Source organism: Grus americana, chromosome 4 (assembly GCF_028858705.1).
Source record: "Grus americana isolate bGruAme1 chromosome 4, bGruAme1.mat, whole genome shotgun sequence".
NCBI classification, from domain to species: domain Eukaryota; kingdom Metazoa; phylum Chordata; class Aves; order Gruiformes; family Gruidae; genus Grus; species Grus americana.
This window is the reverse complement of record NC_072855.1, coordinates 82289060-82303245: the sequence shown is the minus strand read 5'-3', so window position 1 is coordinate 82303245 and position 14186 is coordinate 82289060. Positions and strand designations below refer to the sequence as shown.

Sequence of the window (14186 nt, the reverse complement as noted above, 5' to 3'; positions counted from 1 at the left end):
CATTACGTAAAGAGAGCCTCTGGTACTCCACGGGAAGGATCCCGGTTTTCACGGGTGGAACTCTCTCTCAAACAAGTACTCCCACAGAAGTCAGCGGGATTACCAAGGGAATGACTGACCTCCAATGTGAGTGACCGAGTTCACCATGTGATCCCACCTCAGAAACAGTTAGCCTGTCTGCAATTGTTATTTCAGAAAATTATCTGAAAAACTCTGACACGAAGTTAAGACGACTTGGATATAGAGAGATGGACTTGCGGTCAAAGTCATCTGTTCTCCCAGGTTACTTGTGGCTCTCATCCTGCAACTCCCTCTCACCGGTCCGGCTGGAAGCGGCGTGTCTCTCCATGAGCTGGGAAACACCGCAGGCACTCTCAGCTGCGTGCAGGCAATGTTTCAGTCGGGCTCTGCCCTCCTGCAGCAGTGCGGCCAACGAGGCCAGGCGGGAACTCAGAGGTCTGGCTCCCTGAACTGCTGGCACGGCTTCTGGATACCAAAGGGCAGCTCGGGGTTGAGAATGAGCACAGACCGGACCACCTGAACACAAGCAGGATGGCGGGTTCCCAGATCGGAGGTGGCAACGGTGTTCCGTTTGGTCTTTGCCCTGTCACGCCTAGCCAGACTTCTCACGGTCGGTAGCGCTATCTGCTCTTCCTACTCGATACGCGGAAGAGAGGGCCAAGCAGAGAACAGACAGAACTTGCTTAACAGCTGTTAAATTGGCCTTCCTACCGCGGCAGAGCTTTTGTCTGGGAGGTTCAACACAAATATGTCCCGGGGACCCAAGAAAGCACAGCCCATCCAGTAGGTCTCAGTTTTACAAGCCCCCAGCCGAGCCTTTGGTTTGGACTAACTCTTCAGCAAAAAGAACGCCATGTTTTATACTTGAAACAAAAATGTCACCATTGGTAACAACCAGGAAAATAACCCTGACCTCACTGCGCATCCCCTTGTATGACAAAGCACGGGTACTGTTATTCATATTTATACTGTACAAATGTTCCTAAAATGTCAGCCTTTCCCAATGACACTAAAGCAATTGAAAATTACAGTGCAGTTCTGGGCAGGGAAGCGACTCTATTAAAAAGAGAGAGACAGAGAGAGACCGTGGCCATCGCCCATAGCTGTTCCTAGCTGTCTTCCAAGTTCTATATATTAACTAAGCTTAGGTACAAAAGCCATTTTTTTAACTACTGTCAGCACTGCAGAGTCAATACAGCAGCAATAGAGCAAGCTGTTCTGCCTCATGCCTCATCAACATTTCTCACATTCTGTATCAAAGCACGAACATTAGCAAATTCAGCTGCCCTTCAAACTTCCAGCTCGAGTCAGGAGAAAGCATCTGTGGCTGTTCAACTCCTCGCAAGGCTGCCGAAAAAAATCCTAGCTTGCCAGAAATACCCATACTAGCCAAGCCCAATTATTCTGTGTGATGCATGGCCACAGGACAAGCAAGAGAGCCGTTGAGCTCTGCTCGCTTCGTATCGCTCCACAATATCCACGCCGCACTCCAATTACCGCTCAAAAATCCCTCCCCGGCAGCACAGATCAGCAGGTTAGCTGCAAGCAAGCTTTCGTAACTCACTCGTATCATTCAGCACGTCTACGAGAATCGAAATATGCGAGAAGGGGAAGAGGCACACTTGAAATGTTTGTAAGATTACTTCCTAGTGACACAGCACGAGCTGACAAAATAGGAGCTCTAGTGATACGTCTGTTGCTGAGTAAAAAGCTTTCGATCCACCAGTCACTCAGAAGGCAGGAATACTGTCAGAAGGCATGCATCCGTTCTGCAGACTGTAGGAAAACACGAAACTGAATAAAGATGGGCTTTGGGCAAGAGTAACGGAACTTGAACTCCTTACGGATTAATGTCTCCAGCAGGAATAGGGAGTTAAATCACTGCCTCATTTTACCCAAGTACGGCATCGCAAGAAGAGGCTGCATTATCTTTATTCCAAGGTTACAGAAAAAGGAGCAGAAGCATAACAGAATTCTCAAGGTTGGTCCAATCTGAGTGCTCTGCAGTCGCATCTGGGACACGCTGGTGGGTCTCGTATGACCGACAAGACAGGGTACGAAGCATGGTTTGTGAACCAAAGGAAATGGCAAGGAAGATGCAACTGGAGAACAACAGAGCAAAATTCTAACAGATGATGCATCTACTAGCATAACAAGCAGACAAGAAACATTACAAAATAATATATTAAAAACAATTGCAGGATTTTGCTAGTTACACTGTACTTCATTCTCCACTGACTTCCCAGCACTTGCTCATACGTTGTCTCCTCCATACATCCTTGCACTTAAAGGTCTCGATGACTTCAAGCAGCTAGACAGGCTACGAGGATGAGAGAGGGAAGATGAACAGTGTATCTTTGGAAGATCATGGGATTCCAATTTTAGTAATCAAGATAACTGAGGAAAACCTAAAATCTCATAAGACAAACTAACTAGCAAGGGGAAAAACCCAATTCTGGCAGATAGGCAACAACATTCTGACAGTGCAGTCAGAAAAAAAAAAAAAAAAAAAAAAGAGACAATTGTTTCCTCCCCGTTTCCCAGATCTTTCCATCCCAAAGCATTTTTGGAGGCAAGGCAAACCTTTATTTTGACATCTCCCATTCTCAAACCATACCACTGCTACTTAGCAGAGATTTTGGCATTTAGCAACGCAGTCAGGAAAAAAAAAAGATGATTTGCACGCGCTCATCTTGGCAGATGAAGAAAAAACAAAAAGACAAAAGTAAGCGCTGTGAGATGATCCCAAATGCCAAGCACCCAGGCCTCGTTTGGGATTAAAGCGGCACTTCACAGATCAAATTTAAGAGCACGTTGAAAGTTTAGAAGGGATTTTGAAGAAGGTCAAATCGATTTAGGCGTACAAATCCTCATCAGAACGAAATGAGAACGTGTGCCTCCTGTCACATGTAGAACGACATTCAAATGCCTACAGAGGTCAGTCAGCAACAGTATGGACTTACAGCAAAAGTGTTGGAATCCCCCTGACACCAAGAAATCATTCTGAGGGTCCGCACAGCTCAAAACATGCTTTAACGCCACTGAAAATCCAGCCTCTCTCCTCTCTCTCATGCCCTACTGAGAAGCTACTCAAGATATTACAGTCACGTAAACCACCGCTGTGGGACTGCTTTACAGAAAGGCTACTTTGACGTTTTACAGTGTCTTAGAAACACGATCCCCTCTCGGGACATCTGCTGTCGGGGAGACCCAGACTTTCAAAGCAATGGCCTGGTTCTTACTTGAGCAAAGTCAGAAACCCACAGGGTTGTCCAAGAGTGAAATCACCGTATCGACCAAAGCTGTCCACAACTCCTGGAGTTTCACCCTCGTTATAAATAAATCAGCTAAACTCAGCACAACTAGAGAAACAAAACCTCTGTGGTCAAAATAGTTTGTCTCGAAATGCCTTCTGTCATGGCATGAATTCTAGCTGTGATAAAATTTTATAGGCAAGCTGGAGTTAGAGAGACCTTTAAATATGAAAAAGCCCCCAAACCTCAAACACTATGCTCCTAAAATTCAGGACTCCACAGAAAGCAGTTCATTTTTTCCCTACCACTTTCACTGGGAGCAAGTTGTTGGGCTACGAAGCACCATCCCACATGATGAAGCAGCTTTCCAAACAGCTCCTTTCTTTCCCTGAAAATCCCCTAATTTCTCTGAAAATTTCTCTCCTTCTTGTCCCCTCACCGCTTTCACCTTCAGAACCTATCCAGAAAAAAACCATTTGTCAATTAATTCCAGTTCTTCAGGTTCAGGACTCTATCATGCTGCACAATTGTTCATATGCGTCTGCTAAATACGGAGGGAAAAGATGCTGCTAAATTGGAAAAAAAATAGTGGGCTGGGTAGAAGAGGTGCCTTCTTCCATTGTGTGCACAGTGCATTTTTGCTGACTGTAAGCTCTCGCACAGCAGGAAAAAGCCCAAATGCCATCCTTGCTCATGCTATTGGCAGCTGTTCTCTTATCACCAAAGAGAATTTATCGCACCACTGACAGATGCTGAGATTCAGAAGCTGGAGCTGAAAGCCAAAGGGATTGATTTAGAAAACAGAAACGCAAAAAAAAAACCCACCACAAAAAAACCCCAACCACCAAAAAAAGAAGGAAGAGCCCTACCAAAACAAGTCACTTGACTGCACACATGACACATGCATCTCTCCACGGGGAGAGGAAAGAGAGCCTGAACCCCCCCTCCGACAGATGTCAGGCGTTCTGTTTCAGGCACTCCTGGAAGCCGCTCAAGCTCTATACTGAGGAGCACGCTACAGGAAACCACGACAACTTCACCACAAAATTCCTAGCGGGGACAGAGCGAGAAAGGAAGATGTATCTTCAGGGAAGAGGGCCTAGAAATCAAACTGTCTTAGTATTGAGGTCCCCCTAATTACCAAACACAAGGTACTTGTATTCCTAATGCTCTCTCGTGAAGGGAGTTTCTGGATTGGGGGTGTCCTGGGATTTCTGTTCTTACACCCACACATTCTGTTTCAAAGACTGTTTGACTTCCACAACGCTACGAACCTTATTTTCTTATATGCGACTCCCCCGCATATCAACATCTAGTAGCCAATGTCACAGATGCTTTGGCTACTTCCAAGAAAGGATGAGACAGGATCTGTTTTACATGACAAGGGGCTTGAAGTATTTCTGTCTCCTGATGTAACTGTCAGTAAACATGTATTCTGTATATGGCCCTTTGCAAGCCGTCTTTGCACATTGATATGGAACCCAAGTGCTTTACACACATAAATAAATACATGGTCTCTACGGTCATAAACCGGTGCCTGTATTTTATTCACAGGCTTTGCACTGAAACATACTTCTGACCACAGTATTCTGAAATATACCTCCTTCTCACCATCCCCGGGGAAAACACAATTGTTTTTAATCACAGGCAAAGAAAATCCGAGCTATACATTGACACAGCTGTAAGCACGACGCCAAGGAAGAGACGCGATACCTTCGACTAACATTCCCAAATATATTTTCTCATCTAAGGTCTGACTGATAACGGATTTTATTCCTGGGCACTAAACTGTCTTTTCTGGAAAACTTGGCGCAAGCCGAATTCTCCCACAGCAGCAGATCCAGCGGTGGGAAAAGGAGTCCCAGGGCACCTCCTATTTCTTTGCTTGCAGTGAGCATGGGAAAAGCCAGATCCTCACAAAGAAAAACCCGGAGGAGGTGGTTTGCCAGGAACTTCAGAAAACGAGGATGCAAAGACGGGGCCACGGCTACTTCAGGCACACCAGCACCGACCTGCCGCGCACTGCGTCAAGTCCGCAAAAGCCGGCACTGCCGGGATGAGCACCCGGCCCCGGGACGGGTTCTCCGTCAGTTACCGAGTGGCCGAAAGGGACGGTGCGGAGCTGCCGAGGACGGCCGGCCCGGCGGCGGGGCGGGTAGCGCGGTGCCAGGCTGACACCTGGAGGGACAGCCCGGCAGCAGCGCGGGGCGCGGGCGGGCACGGCTGCCTTGGGCGGGGAGGAACGGCTGCCTTTGGGGGCACCCCCACGCCGCCCCGGGGCTGGACCTAGCCTCCTCTCCTCCAGCCGCAGCAGGTCTGAGGTGGGCCTACTAGACGTAGGGAAACTGGGGGCAACAGTGCTCCAGTGCCTCAAAAATCAGCGCCAAGACTATTTTCACCGTTTCCGTTTCAAAACTGAACGACTTTTTTCTTGCTCCCATTTTATGCTGAGCATTTGAGATATTTTGTTTGGATAATTCTTCTTCCAAGTCATTTGCCCCGGTTGCTCCCTGAAAAAAACAGAACAGAACGGAGCAGGGCACAAAAAGATCCTGTTGGTATTACAGAGCTGACGCCAGTCAGTTCAAATAAACTTGTTCTTTCCTAGGCTTTCCTCAAATAGCCGGCTCAACAGGGGTTGTGGGGTTCACAAGGCCTGAACAGGGCACACACGGAGGAGAACGGAACGCAGCAGGGTGCAGTTAGGGTTAGCAACAAACAGTTCGGCTCATCTGCGGTCTCCTCAGTGATCTCCTCGAAAGCCTTCCCTACCTTTGTCTGCACAGGTGACTTTAGCTTCCACAGAAAAGCACGAACCTCTCGGGCACATTCATCTTTACTCCCAATTAAGCTTATCTGCCAGTAAAATTAGGGACACAGTATAGGAATTAGGGCAAGCTACTTACTCCAGAAGGTCAATTTAGGTCAAAGCTATCTTGCACAGATGGCTAATTTCAATCACTTACGCATGCAACACAATTGTTCAATAAGCTCAAAATAAATAGTTTAAGTAATTAATTTAAAGCTGCCCTAATTGTTTCTCAATTTTCCCTATTAATTTAACCTATAACACTTCTCCTATCAAAGCTTGAAAGCTTTAACTTAACAGCCAATTAAAGCTTCTTTTATTAAAAAAAGTGCTGTCAGCTCCGATTCCTTCTGACTGAACTTTTTGAAGCACTTGGGATTTCATTTAAATTGCACGAGGCTGAGAAACAAAGTGTTTTCTCCAGGTATAATGTTCTCAGTGAGCTAATGATTCAATGGACAATTAAGACTAATTAAGGTTTTAACTTGGTAGCAACTTTCTGGGCAGTATTTCGCTCAAGCGAACAATGAATCTCCTCATGCATCAGCAGGAGCCGGCAGGAACGCGACTTCCCCAGCTTGGTTTCGCTGCAAGAGAGAGAGGCTCCTCCGGACGGTCGGAGCTCACTCACCTGAATTAACGTGGCAGCTACATGCTTATTCATTTAAATGCATGTTCTGCATAAATACGTTTTACCTCCCTCATTCTCCAAGCAAGCACTGCAAAGAGAAAAGCCAGTGGAACGCTTGTTTGGGAAAAGGTTGCCACCGCATAGAGATGGCTCTTGTTAGCTTGGTCCCACTAGACCGGTTCACAGGTTTTGGCTTCCACGTGCACTAAGTTGACCAAAACGGGACACTTGCCTATTTTTAGTAGGTCAGCTGGAAATGGAACTGTTCTTTCTGCCACAGAATGGAAACTGACAGCCTATGGACTATTTCCCTTTGAGCAAACTACCAAACAACACCCTCACAGCCTCCTAAGATTTTGTTTCCGGGACACTCTGATACCTGAACTCTCGATCCTCCTTTGCCCCTGCTACTCGCGAGACTCACCGAGCCATCTCCCGAGCGTCAGCCAACTTAGCTTCTCGTGGCACTGCGCCGCTCTGCAAGGCGCTTTATTACGCCGTGCTTCCCTGCGTACCTAACGCCACTCTGCCACCTGCAGAAGGGATATCCTGCGCTCCGTCCTAAATACGGCCAGCAGTACCATCCAGGTCTCTCCCCTCCCGACACAACACCTATGTGTACGGATCTTCTTTCAGAATGCGTTCTTTCTCTCTATCTTCCCTAAATTATTGCTTTCATTAATAGCAAGCTCGGGTGAAGGGAAAAAGCAGAAGCAGAGTAGCCATGCGGAAAGGAAGACAGAAACTAAGTAAAATAGGAATGAACCATTCAGACACATGCTTCTTATACATCCCAAAAAGGTGAGAATACGAGGAAGTCTCTTAAAGCTCAGCCTGCTGAATTACTACTACGAACACAATTCCCCAGGGTGCCTCTTCAAAGTCCAGCGGCACATGCAGCAGAAAAATGTACGCAGCACGCAGAGCAGCTGAGGAGGAGACAGAAGGCACGAGGAACCACCAGCAGGTTGCAGAGCAAGAGGAACACGGTTTTTATAGCACTGACATTAACAAATCTCAGTGAATGATTGATTAGTAGAAATATTCAAGAGCTGCTGTTGACCAAAACCAACTGAATTTGGGTAACCAAATGATGTACCTGTGTTTTCAACGTTGAAAATGAGAGCCAGATGATACCTAGTGAGTGACTTCTTTCTGCCCTTTGTTTTGGAAAAAAAAAAAAAATTAAAAGCAATTGGCAAACAACTCAGAACTTGTCTTATTTACGCAAAGCAAATCCTTTGGAAGCGTCTTCTTCACTACTCAGGGCTGGGTTTTGGCATTGGGGTTTTTTTTTACTTCATAAAGTACACAGAAAAAAAAGAGAAAAGGCCAATAACCGTGATCTCAATTAACCAGAGATTGCTCTTGCCAGGTGCAAGTCCAATTGCCACAACACCGATAATCCACGGCACTTGCAACTTCAGATGTCTGTTTCGGGCCTCTGTTTTAAAAAGTTTGCCTCATTCAGGTCTACCTGACAGAAAAGGCTGATTTTTTCCAAACCAGTAACTTTCTCCAAAAGTATCTCAGACACGTGGGCCATTCCCTTTTAGACACAAACCTCTGCCGTGACAGTGACCTAACACACTATTGCGTGTCGTACGTTACAAGAGCTGCAACCGGAGGGTCAGTTATACGCAGACCGATGCCTGCCCGGCAGCCCTCTATTTCGCACCACTTCACCCACTCGGGGCACTTAGGGACGTCACGCACACCCCACGCAGCAGCCTTTCACCCCGCCTGGAAATCTCCGCTTTCCGAGACGGGTTTCCTTCGGACAAACCAACCCAGGCAGCACCTCACCCACCTCTGGCAACACAGCCCCGCCTGGCGCCGGCAGCCACACCCCTCCACCTGGCACCGCCGCGGCCGGGGGCGGCGGGAGGGCTTCGCCGGCGGTGCTCCCTGCTCGCTGCGGGCGGAAGGAGGGCGCAGGGCCGGCGGCGGCGGCGGCGAAGGGAGCCCCGCAGCCCGCACCGCCCCCCGCCTCCGCCTGAGGCGACCGGCCGCCACCAACGGCCTCTGCGCGTGGCGGGAAAGAGCGCCCCCACGCGCCCGCGGCCAGCACCACGTGCTGCCGGCCCCGCGCAGGCGCCGCAGGAGGAGTCGCCGCGCTCTGACGTCATCCCCGCGCGACGCGGCCGCTGCCCCTCCCGCAGCGCCCAGCGCCCTCACGGCCGGTGTCCGCAGGCGGCGGGACGGGACCCGACCAGCCGGGCCAGGGGCGGGAGGAGGAGGAGGAGGAGGAGGTGCGGGAGGCCATGCCGGCGGTCCCCGCGGGCGGCGGCCCGTGAGGGGAGCGGGGGCGGCGGCGGGGCGGCCCGATCCGATGCGGCGGCGGGGCGGCGGGGCGCTGAGGCGGCGCGGCGGGCAGGATGCACCAGAAGCTGCTGCGGAGCGCGCACTACATCGAGCTGGGGAGCTACCAGTACTGGCCCGTGCTGGTGCCCCGCGGCATCCGCCTCTACACCTACGAGCAGATCCCCGTCTTCCTGAAGGACAACCCCTACATCACGGACGGCTACCGGGCCTACCTGCCCTCCCGCCTCTGCCTCAAGAGGTGAGGGCCGCCCCCGCCGCACCGCCCCGGGCCCGGCGGGCCGAGCCTCGCCTCGCCGAGCCTCACCCCCCCCTTCCCGCCCCGTTGTGTCTCCTCGCAGCCTCTTCATCCTCTCCAACGAGACCGTCAACATCTGGAGCCACCTGCTCGGCTTCATCCTCTTCTTCACGCTGGGCATCTACGACCTGACGGCCGTCCTGCCGGCCGCCGGCGCCTCCCGAGAGGACTTCGTCATCTGCTCCGTCTGCCTCTTCTGCTTCCAGGTAGGGGCTGCGTGCCGCCGAGGCGCGGGGAGCGCCGCCTTTGAGGAGAAGGAGAGCGTTAAGGCCCGCTGCCGATGGTCACGCACGCAGTGCAAGTAGGGCTCCAGGGCAAGATGGGCTCGGGTCAGGCCTGGGACAGCGCGGTGTCACTTGCATGGCTTTTACAGGTCACTGACCGGCCCGGCTTTGAGTTGGTTTTGACCAAAGCAGGGAGGAGTGAGCATAGCTGGCGTAGGGGAGAGTCTGCGAAAAGACAGCATGCTGTCTCTTTGAAAGTGTGAAGAGCCAAAGAGCCCTGTATATATTCCCTGAAGAGTACTGGGTGCCTTTGCATAGCTAGAAGCAGGGAAATCTTCCTTGCTGGCTTGGAAAGCACTGCTGTTGTGCTCTTCCCTACTGCTGTTGAGGATTGCAGAGAAACACAAAAAGCAGTTCTCAGGGAAAAAAATTATGCCAGCCTAGATGCAAATAAGCAGCCTGTGCGTAGGAGTTTAATTTTTTTGTGCGTTCCCTCACTAAAGCAACTTGGGTGTCAGGCAGTCGGGGCGGATTTGGACTTTGGTTTCTGCTTGTGGTAGTTCGGCCACGCAGAACTCATCGTCCCGCTGTCCTCGTGCAGACGGGGCCCTGCTCCCTCGCATACCGGCTTTTTGCTTGGTCTAGGACTCAATAGCGCAATTTTCTTAGCTGTGCAACTTTGGGTTCTCAAGTCTTGCAAAGTTTTCTGTTCCTTCTTCAATCCGCCAGCGAAGCTTACCTTAGTTCCTTTTGCTTACTGACAGGAATCATAATTGCCTACACCAAGTTGCACTGCAGAACACGTAACAGGTCAATTGCACGCTCTAAGCTTCAGAGTTTAAACGTGCTATGCTCCCTGTTAATTTTTTGAGAGATTAACGCGTCCTTGTTTGAACGTTTGTATAGGTCTGTATGCTTTGCTCAGTAGGATATCATCTTTTCTGTTGTCACCGCTCAGAGAAGACCAGCCGACGATGGATGGCATTAGATTATGCGGGAATTTCCATTGGCATCCTGGGCTGCTATGTGTCAGGCGTGTTTTATGCGTTTTATTGTAATAACGTAAGTTTGAAGCACTTGTTTGTGTAAACGTTTGGTCTCCCTGTTGCTGTTTCCGCGCAGTAGGAAGGGGGTTCGTTGCAGGGCGTCCAAATAGAGCCTTAGCCAGGAGACGGAGATGGAACCTGAACCGAGTTCCTTCTGACACGAGCAGCACTTTGCTGGCTGACGTGATGGGCAAACTAAGGTTTTCCTTTCAAGCTGTCAGTCACGCAAGCCTCAAGAAAATATTTAAAATTACATGAAGGCGGGATAAACTTTACAGGTCCCATCTTTGGTAAATGCATGAGGCCCGTGATGGGCTGTGTCCCCCTCACAAGTAATTCAAACATCTTTTCCCAGCAGGTAGCCTCCATGAGGCAGAAACAAGTTTATTTTCTCTTCATCTAATAGAGAACAAGTAAAATTAGTTCCCTTCAGAGGCCTAGATTACACCCACGTCTGCAGCGGGTGCCGTGAGCAGTAGTTGAACAAGCCAGCTTAGGCAGAGGGACATATAAAATGTCTTGGTGAAGGCACCGTGTTGTGGTTTCGTGGCCGGCAGCTAAAACAACCACACAGCCTTTCGCTCATCACTGCCCCGCAGTGGGATGGGGGAGAGAATCGGAGGGGGGGGGGAAAAAAGTCATGGGTTCAGAAAAAGACAGTTTAATAGGACAGAAAAAGAAGAGAATAATAACGGTAAAAGAACATACAAAACAAGCGATGTGCAGCACAATCGCTCACGACCCGCAGACCACCGATGCTCAGCTAGTTGCCGAGCTGCAGTCCCACGCCCGGCCAACTCCCCCAGTTCTATACGGAGCGTGATGCCATACGTTATGGAATATCCCTTTGGCCAGTCTGGGTCAGCTGTCCTGGCCGTGTCCCCTCCCATCTTCTGGGGCACCCCCAGCCCCTCGCTGGCGGAGCGGTACGAGAAGCTGAAAAAGTCCCTGACTTAGTGTAAACATTGCCCAGCAACAACCAAACCATCAGCGTGTTATCGACAGCGTTCTCATCCTACATCCCAAACGCAGCACTATACCACTGCTCGCAAGAAAATTAACTGTCACAGCCAAAACCGGGACACGCCACTCGGAATAAACCGCGTTCTGCCAGGTGTGCCGGAGCCAGAGTCCCTTCCCCTCACTGTCAGTTGATAAATGCAAGTCCATTCTTTCAAACCCCATCACTTGTGCTCGCAGTAGAGACAGGAGAATTGATGTACGATTACATTTAGTAATGTCAACTTTCTACCCAGAATTTACTTTTACACGTGACGAGAACACCCACAAACCTGCTTTTGTCTCTTTTTTTCTCAGTACTGGCGTCAGGTGTATTTAATCACTGTGCTGGCAATGATCTTGGCAGTGTTTTTTGCTCAGATCCATCCCAGTTACCTCACGCAACAGTGGCACAGACTGCGCTCCATCATCTTTTGCTCAGTGTCTGGATATGGAATTATTCCAACCATCCACTGGGTTTGGCTCAACGGCGGCATTGGTGCATCTATCGTGCAGGTAAATGAGAAAAAAAAGGAAGTAGGATTCCCTTTTGCTTTTTACGTGCCATCTTCCTTCAGTCCTCTTACACTTCGGGACGTGTGGGGGAAGCAGGGGTAATTAACATTTCTTGAAGCACAGAAATCTTTCAGGCGATACGATCCAAATGCAAACACTTATTGAGTACCAGTAAACAGGTTGAGTAGATGAAATCTGCTTTGCTGATTTAAAACTGCACAGTGAGGAGGAGAACTGGATACAAGTGTGACTGAGCAGGCTGTGTGGGTGGACCGCACCCTCGCTGCCCCCAGGCCAGGCGCAGGAGCGAAGAGCCGAGTCGGCTGCGCCGCGGGAAGCAGCCGGGCAGGCTGGGCTGGGCTGTCCGCTTCCGCAGCTGGAGAGCAGAGAGGGGAACCAGAAGACACTGACGGGACGGTTATTTGCTTCCTCTTCTGTTCCCTGGGCTTGCAGCAAAAAAAAAAAAAAAAAAAAAAAACCCAAAAAAAACCCCACTGTTTGCCTACTCAGTTCTCTGCTTTTTACACGACTCTCGTTTAACATCACTCAGAAGTTACAGAACTATTTTCCTGTTCTTGTTTTACCACTTAGAAGTATGCTCTGAGAAACAAGCAGCACAGTACTGCTAAAGAGGGTAAAGTATGCCCCCATATGAAAACCCCAGAAATCACTTTAATTACCCAGGGACCTAACTGTGCTGAAGAAAACATTTCATTCTTTTTTATCTTTGGAGACTTTTTTGTTTGTTTTGTATTTTCACCTTCTGACAGAATAGGAGAGCTTCCTTTTCTTTTGCAGGAGTTTGCTCCGCGTGTAGTTGTCATGTACTTCATCGCTGCTGTAGCTTTTCTCTTCTATATTTCCAAAGTTCCAGAAAGATACTTCCCAGGTAGGAAATTCTCTTCTGGGTGTTTTTTCTGCAGTTAAGCTTCCTGCAGTGTCACAGTCCTCGCTCTGAGTCCTGAACTTCTGTGAGAGAGCAGGTTGACCATGTTCCCCACGAAGTATGCTCGTGTAGAGGAGGAACACATTGTGTATATTTGCATCAAAAGAAGGCAGGCGACTTCTGGTCAAGTTCGTTAAAGAGCTTTCACTGCCTCCCAGCAAGCGGAGCCTATAGTTGAGCTTTGGAGGAGACCGATTGCCAATTGCATTGCGTGAGTTATTGCCGAATTTTACAACTTAACCGCTTGCCCTTTTTCTTCCCCGCAGGACAGCTGAACTACCTCGGCTCGAGTCACCAAGTATGGCATATCCTTGCCGTGGTGATGCTGTATTGGTGGCATCAATCCACAGTGTACATCATGCAATACCGACACAGCAAGCCCTGTCCTGAGTATAGCACAGACCTGTGAGCCAAGGTAGAGCAGTTTTCACACGCACGGGCATATGATCCTCTAACCAGTATGAGCTTAAATAATCCTGGGTTTAACTTGCCCCAAGTTTTCATCACCCTCCCCAGTTAGCTTCCCCAAAGAAAACGCTGACTGGTGTCATACTTGGGTGCAAATAAAACGTTTTCTTCTCTTGGTGCCAGGCACTCTGCTCATCTAAACTGCTTTGTGGCATGAGGCTCCACAGGGCTGCGATGCCCATGAGCAGAGTTTTAGGTCGGGCTGGACAGAGGTCTGCCAGATCCCTTTCAGCTCTGTTTCACAATTTTAATCACCTCCAGACGTCATTAGTATTTGTTCCTAAGTGGCCTTTTCCTCAGCCTTTTGTCGGTTTTTCAGCCTACTAAGCAGTCATCTGGATTTTTTTGGAAATCAAGTGAGAGTTGATAATTTCCTAGGCGTAGTAAGTGACTCAACTTGTTTCCCCGCTGTTTCAGAGGCGCTGTGATTGAATTTCAGACTCTGAGGGTCTGGACCTTACCTAACGAGTTGAGCTATGAACTTAAGCACTGAAGCAGTTCCTCTTCTGACTTCTGGACTGTTACCCGCTTGCTGGGATGGTGTATTATGATGAGTTTTGAAAAAACCAACAGCAGTGCCTGAGACGTGAGCTGCATCTCCTGTCTGCAGTCAAGTACGAAAGACGTCTTCCTGGAGCGGGACAACGGAAAG

The 14186-nt window shown here is 49.4% G+C and overlaps 1 protein-coding gene and 1 long non-coding RNA gene across 4 annotated transcripts in view; one reads left to right on the top strand and one right to left on the bottom strand.

Annotated features, from left to right (window-relative positions):
* Positions 1–8710, bottom strand: part of LOC129205947 (uncharacterized) — a 48177-nt gene extending 39467 nt beyond the window's left edge. For both annotated transcript variants that reach the window (XR_008576927.1, XR_008576926.1), the window contains exon 1: positions 8526–8710. This is a non-coding gene — a long non-coding RNA (uncharacterized LOC129205947). The remainder of the gene's footprint in view (positions 1–8525) is intronic.
* Positions 8711–8905: 195 nt separating this feature from the next.
* On the top strand, positions 8906–13945 carry PAQR3 (progestin and adipoQ receptor family member 3). Of its 2 annotated transcripts, XM_054824456.1 has the most exons (6): positions 8906–9278; positions 9379–9541; positions 10466–10621; positions 11923–12120; positions 12919–13009; positions 13333–13945. In XM_054824456.1, the coding sequence occupies exons 1-6, from the start codon at positions 9094–9096 to the stop codon at positions 13473–13475; spliced, it is 936 nt and encodes a 311-aa protein (XP_054680431.1). In that variant the 5' UTR covers positions 8906–9093; the 3' UTR covers positions 13476–13945. The 2 variants fall into 2 exon arrangements, with proteins under 2 accessions (XP_054680431.1, XP_054680433.1); XM_054824458.1 differs by lacking the exon at positions 10466–10621.
* The last annotated feature ends 241 nt before the right edge of the window (positions 13946–14186 follow it).

Coding starts and splice junctions, on each gene's coding strand:
- PAQR3 (XM_054824456.1), top strand. CDS start 9,094: ATGCACCAGAAGCTGCTGCGGAGCGCGCACTACATCGAGCTGGGGAGC. Junction 9,279..9,378: donor TCCCGCCTCTGCCTCAAGAG/GTGAGGGCCGCC, acceptor GTCTCCTCGCAG/CCTCTTCATCCTCTCCAACG. Junction 10,622..11,922: donor ATGCGTTTTATTGTAATAAC/GTAAGTTTGAAG, acceptor TTTTTTTCTCAG/TACTGGCGTCAGGTGTATTT.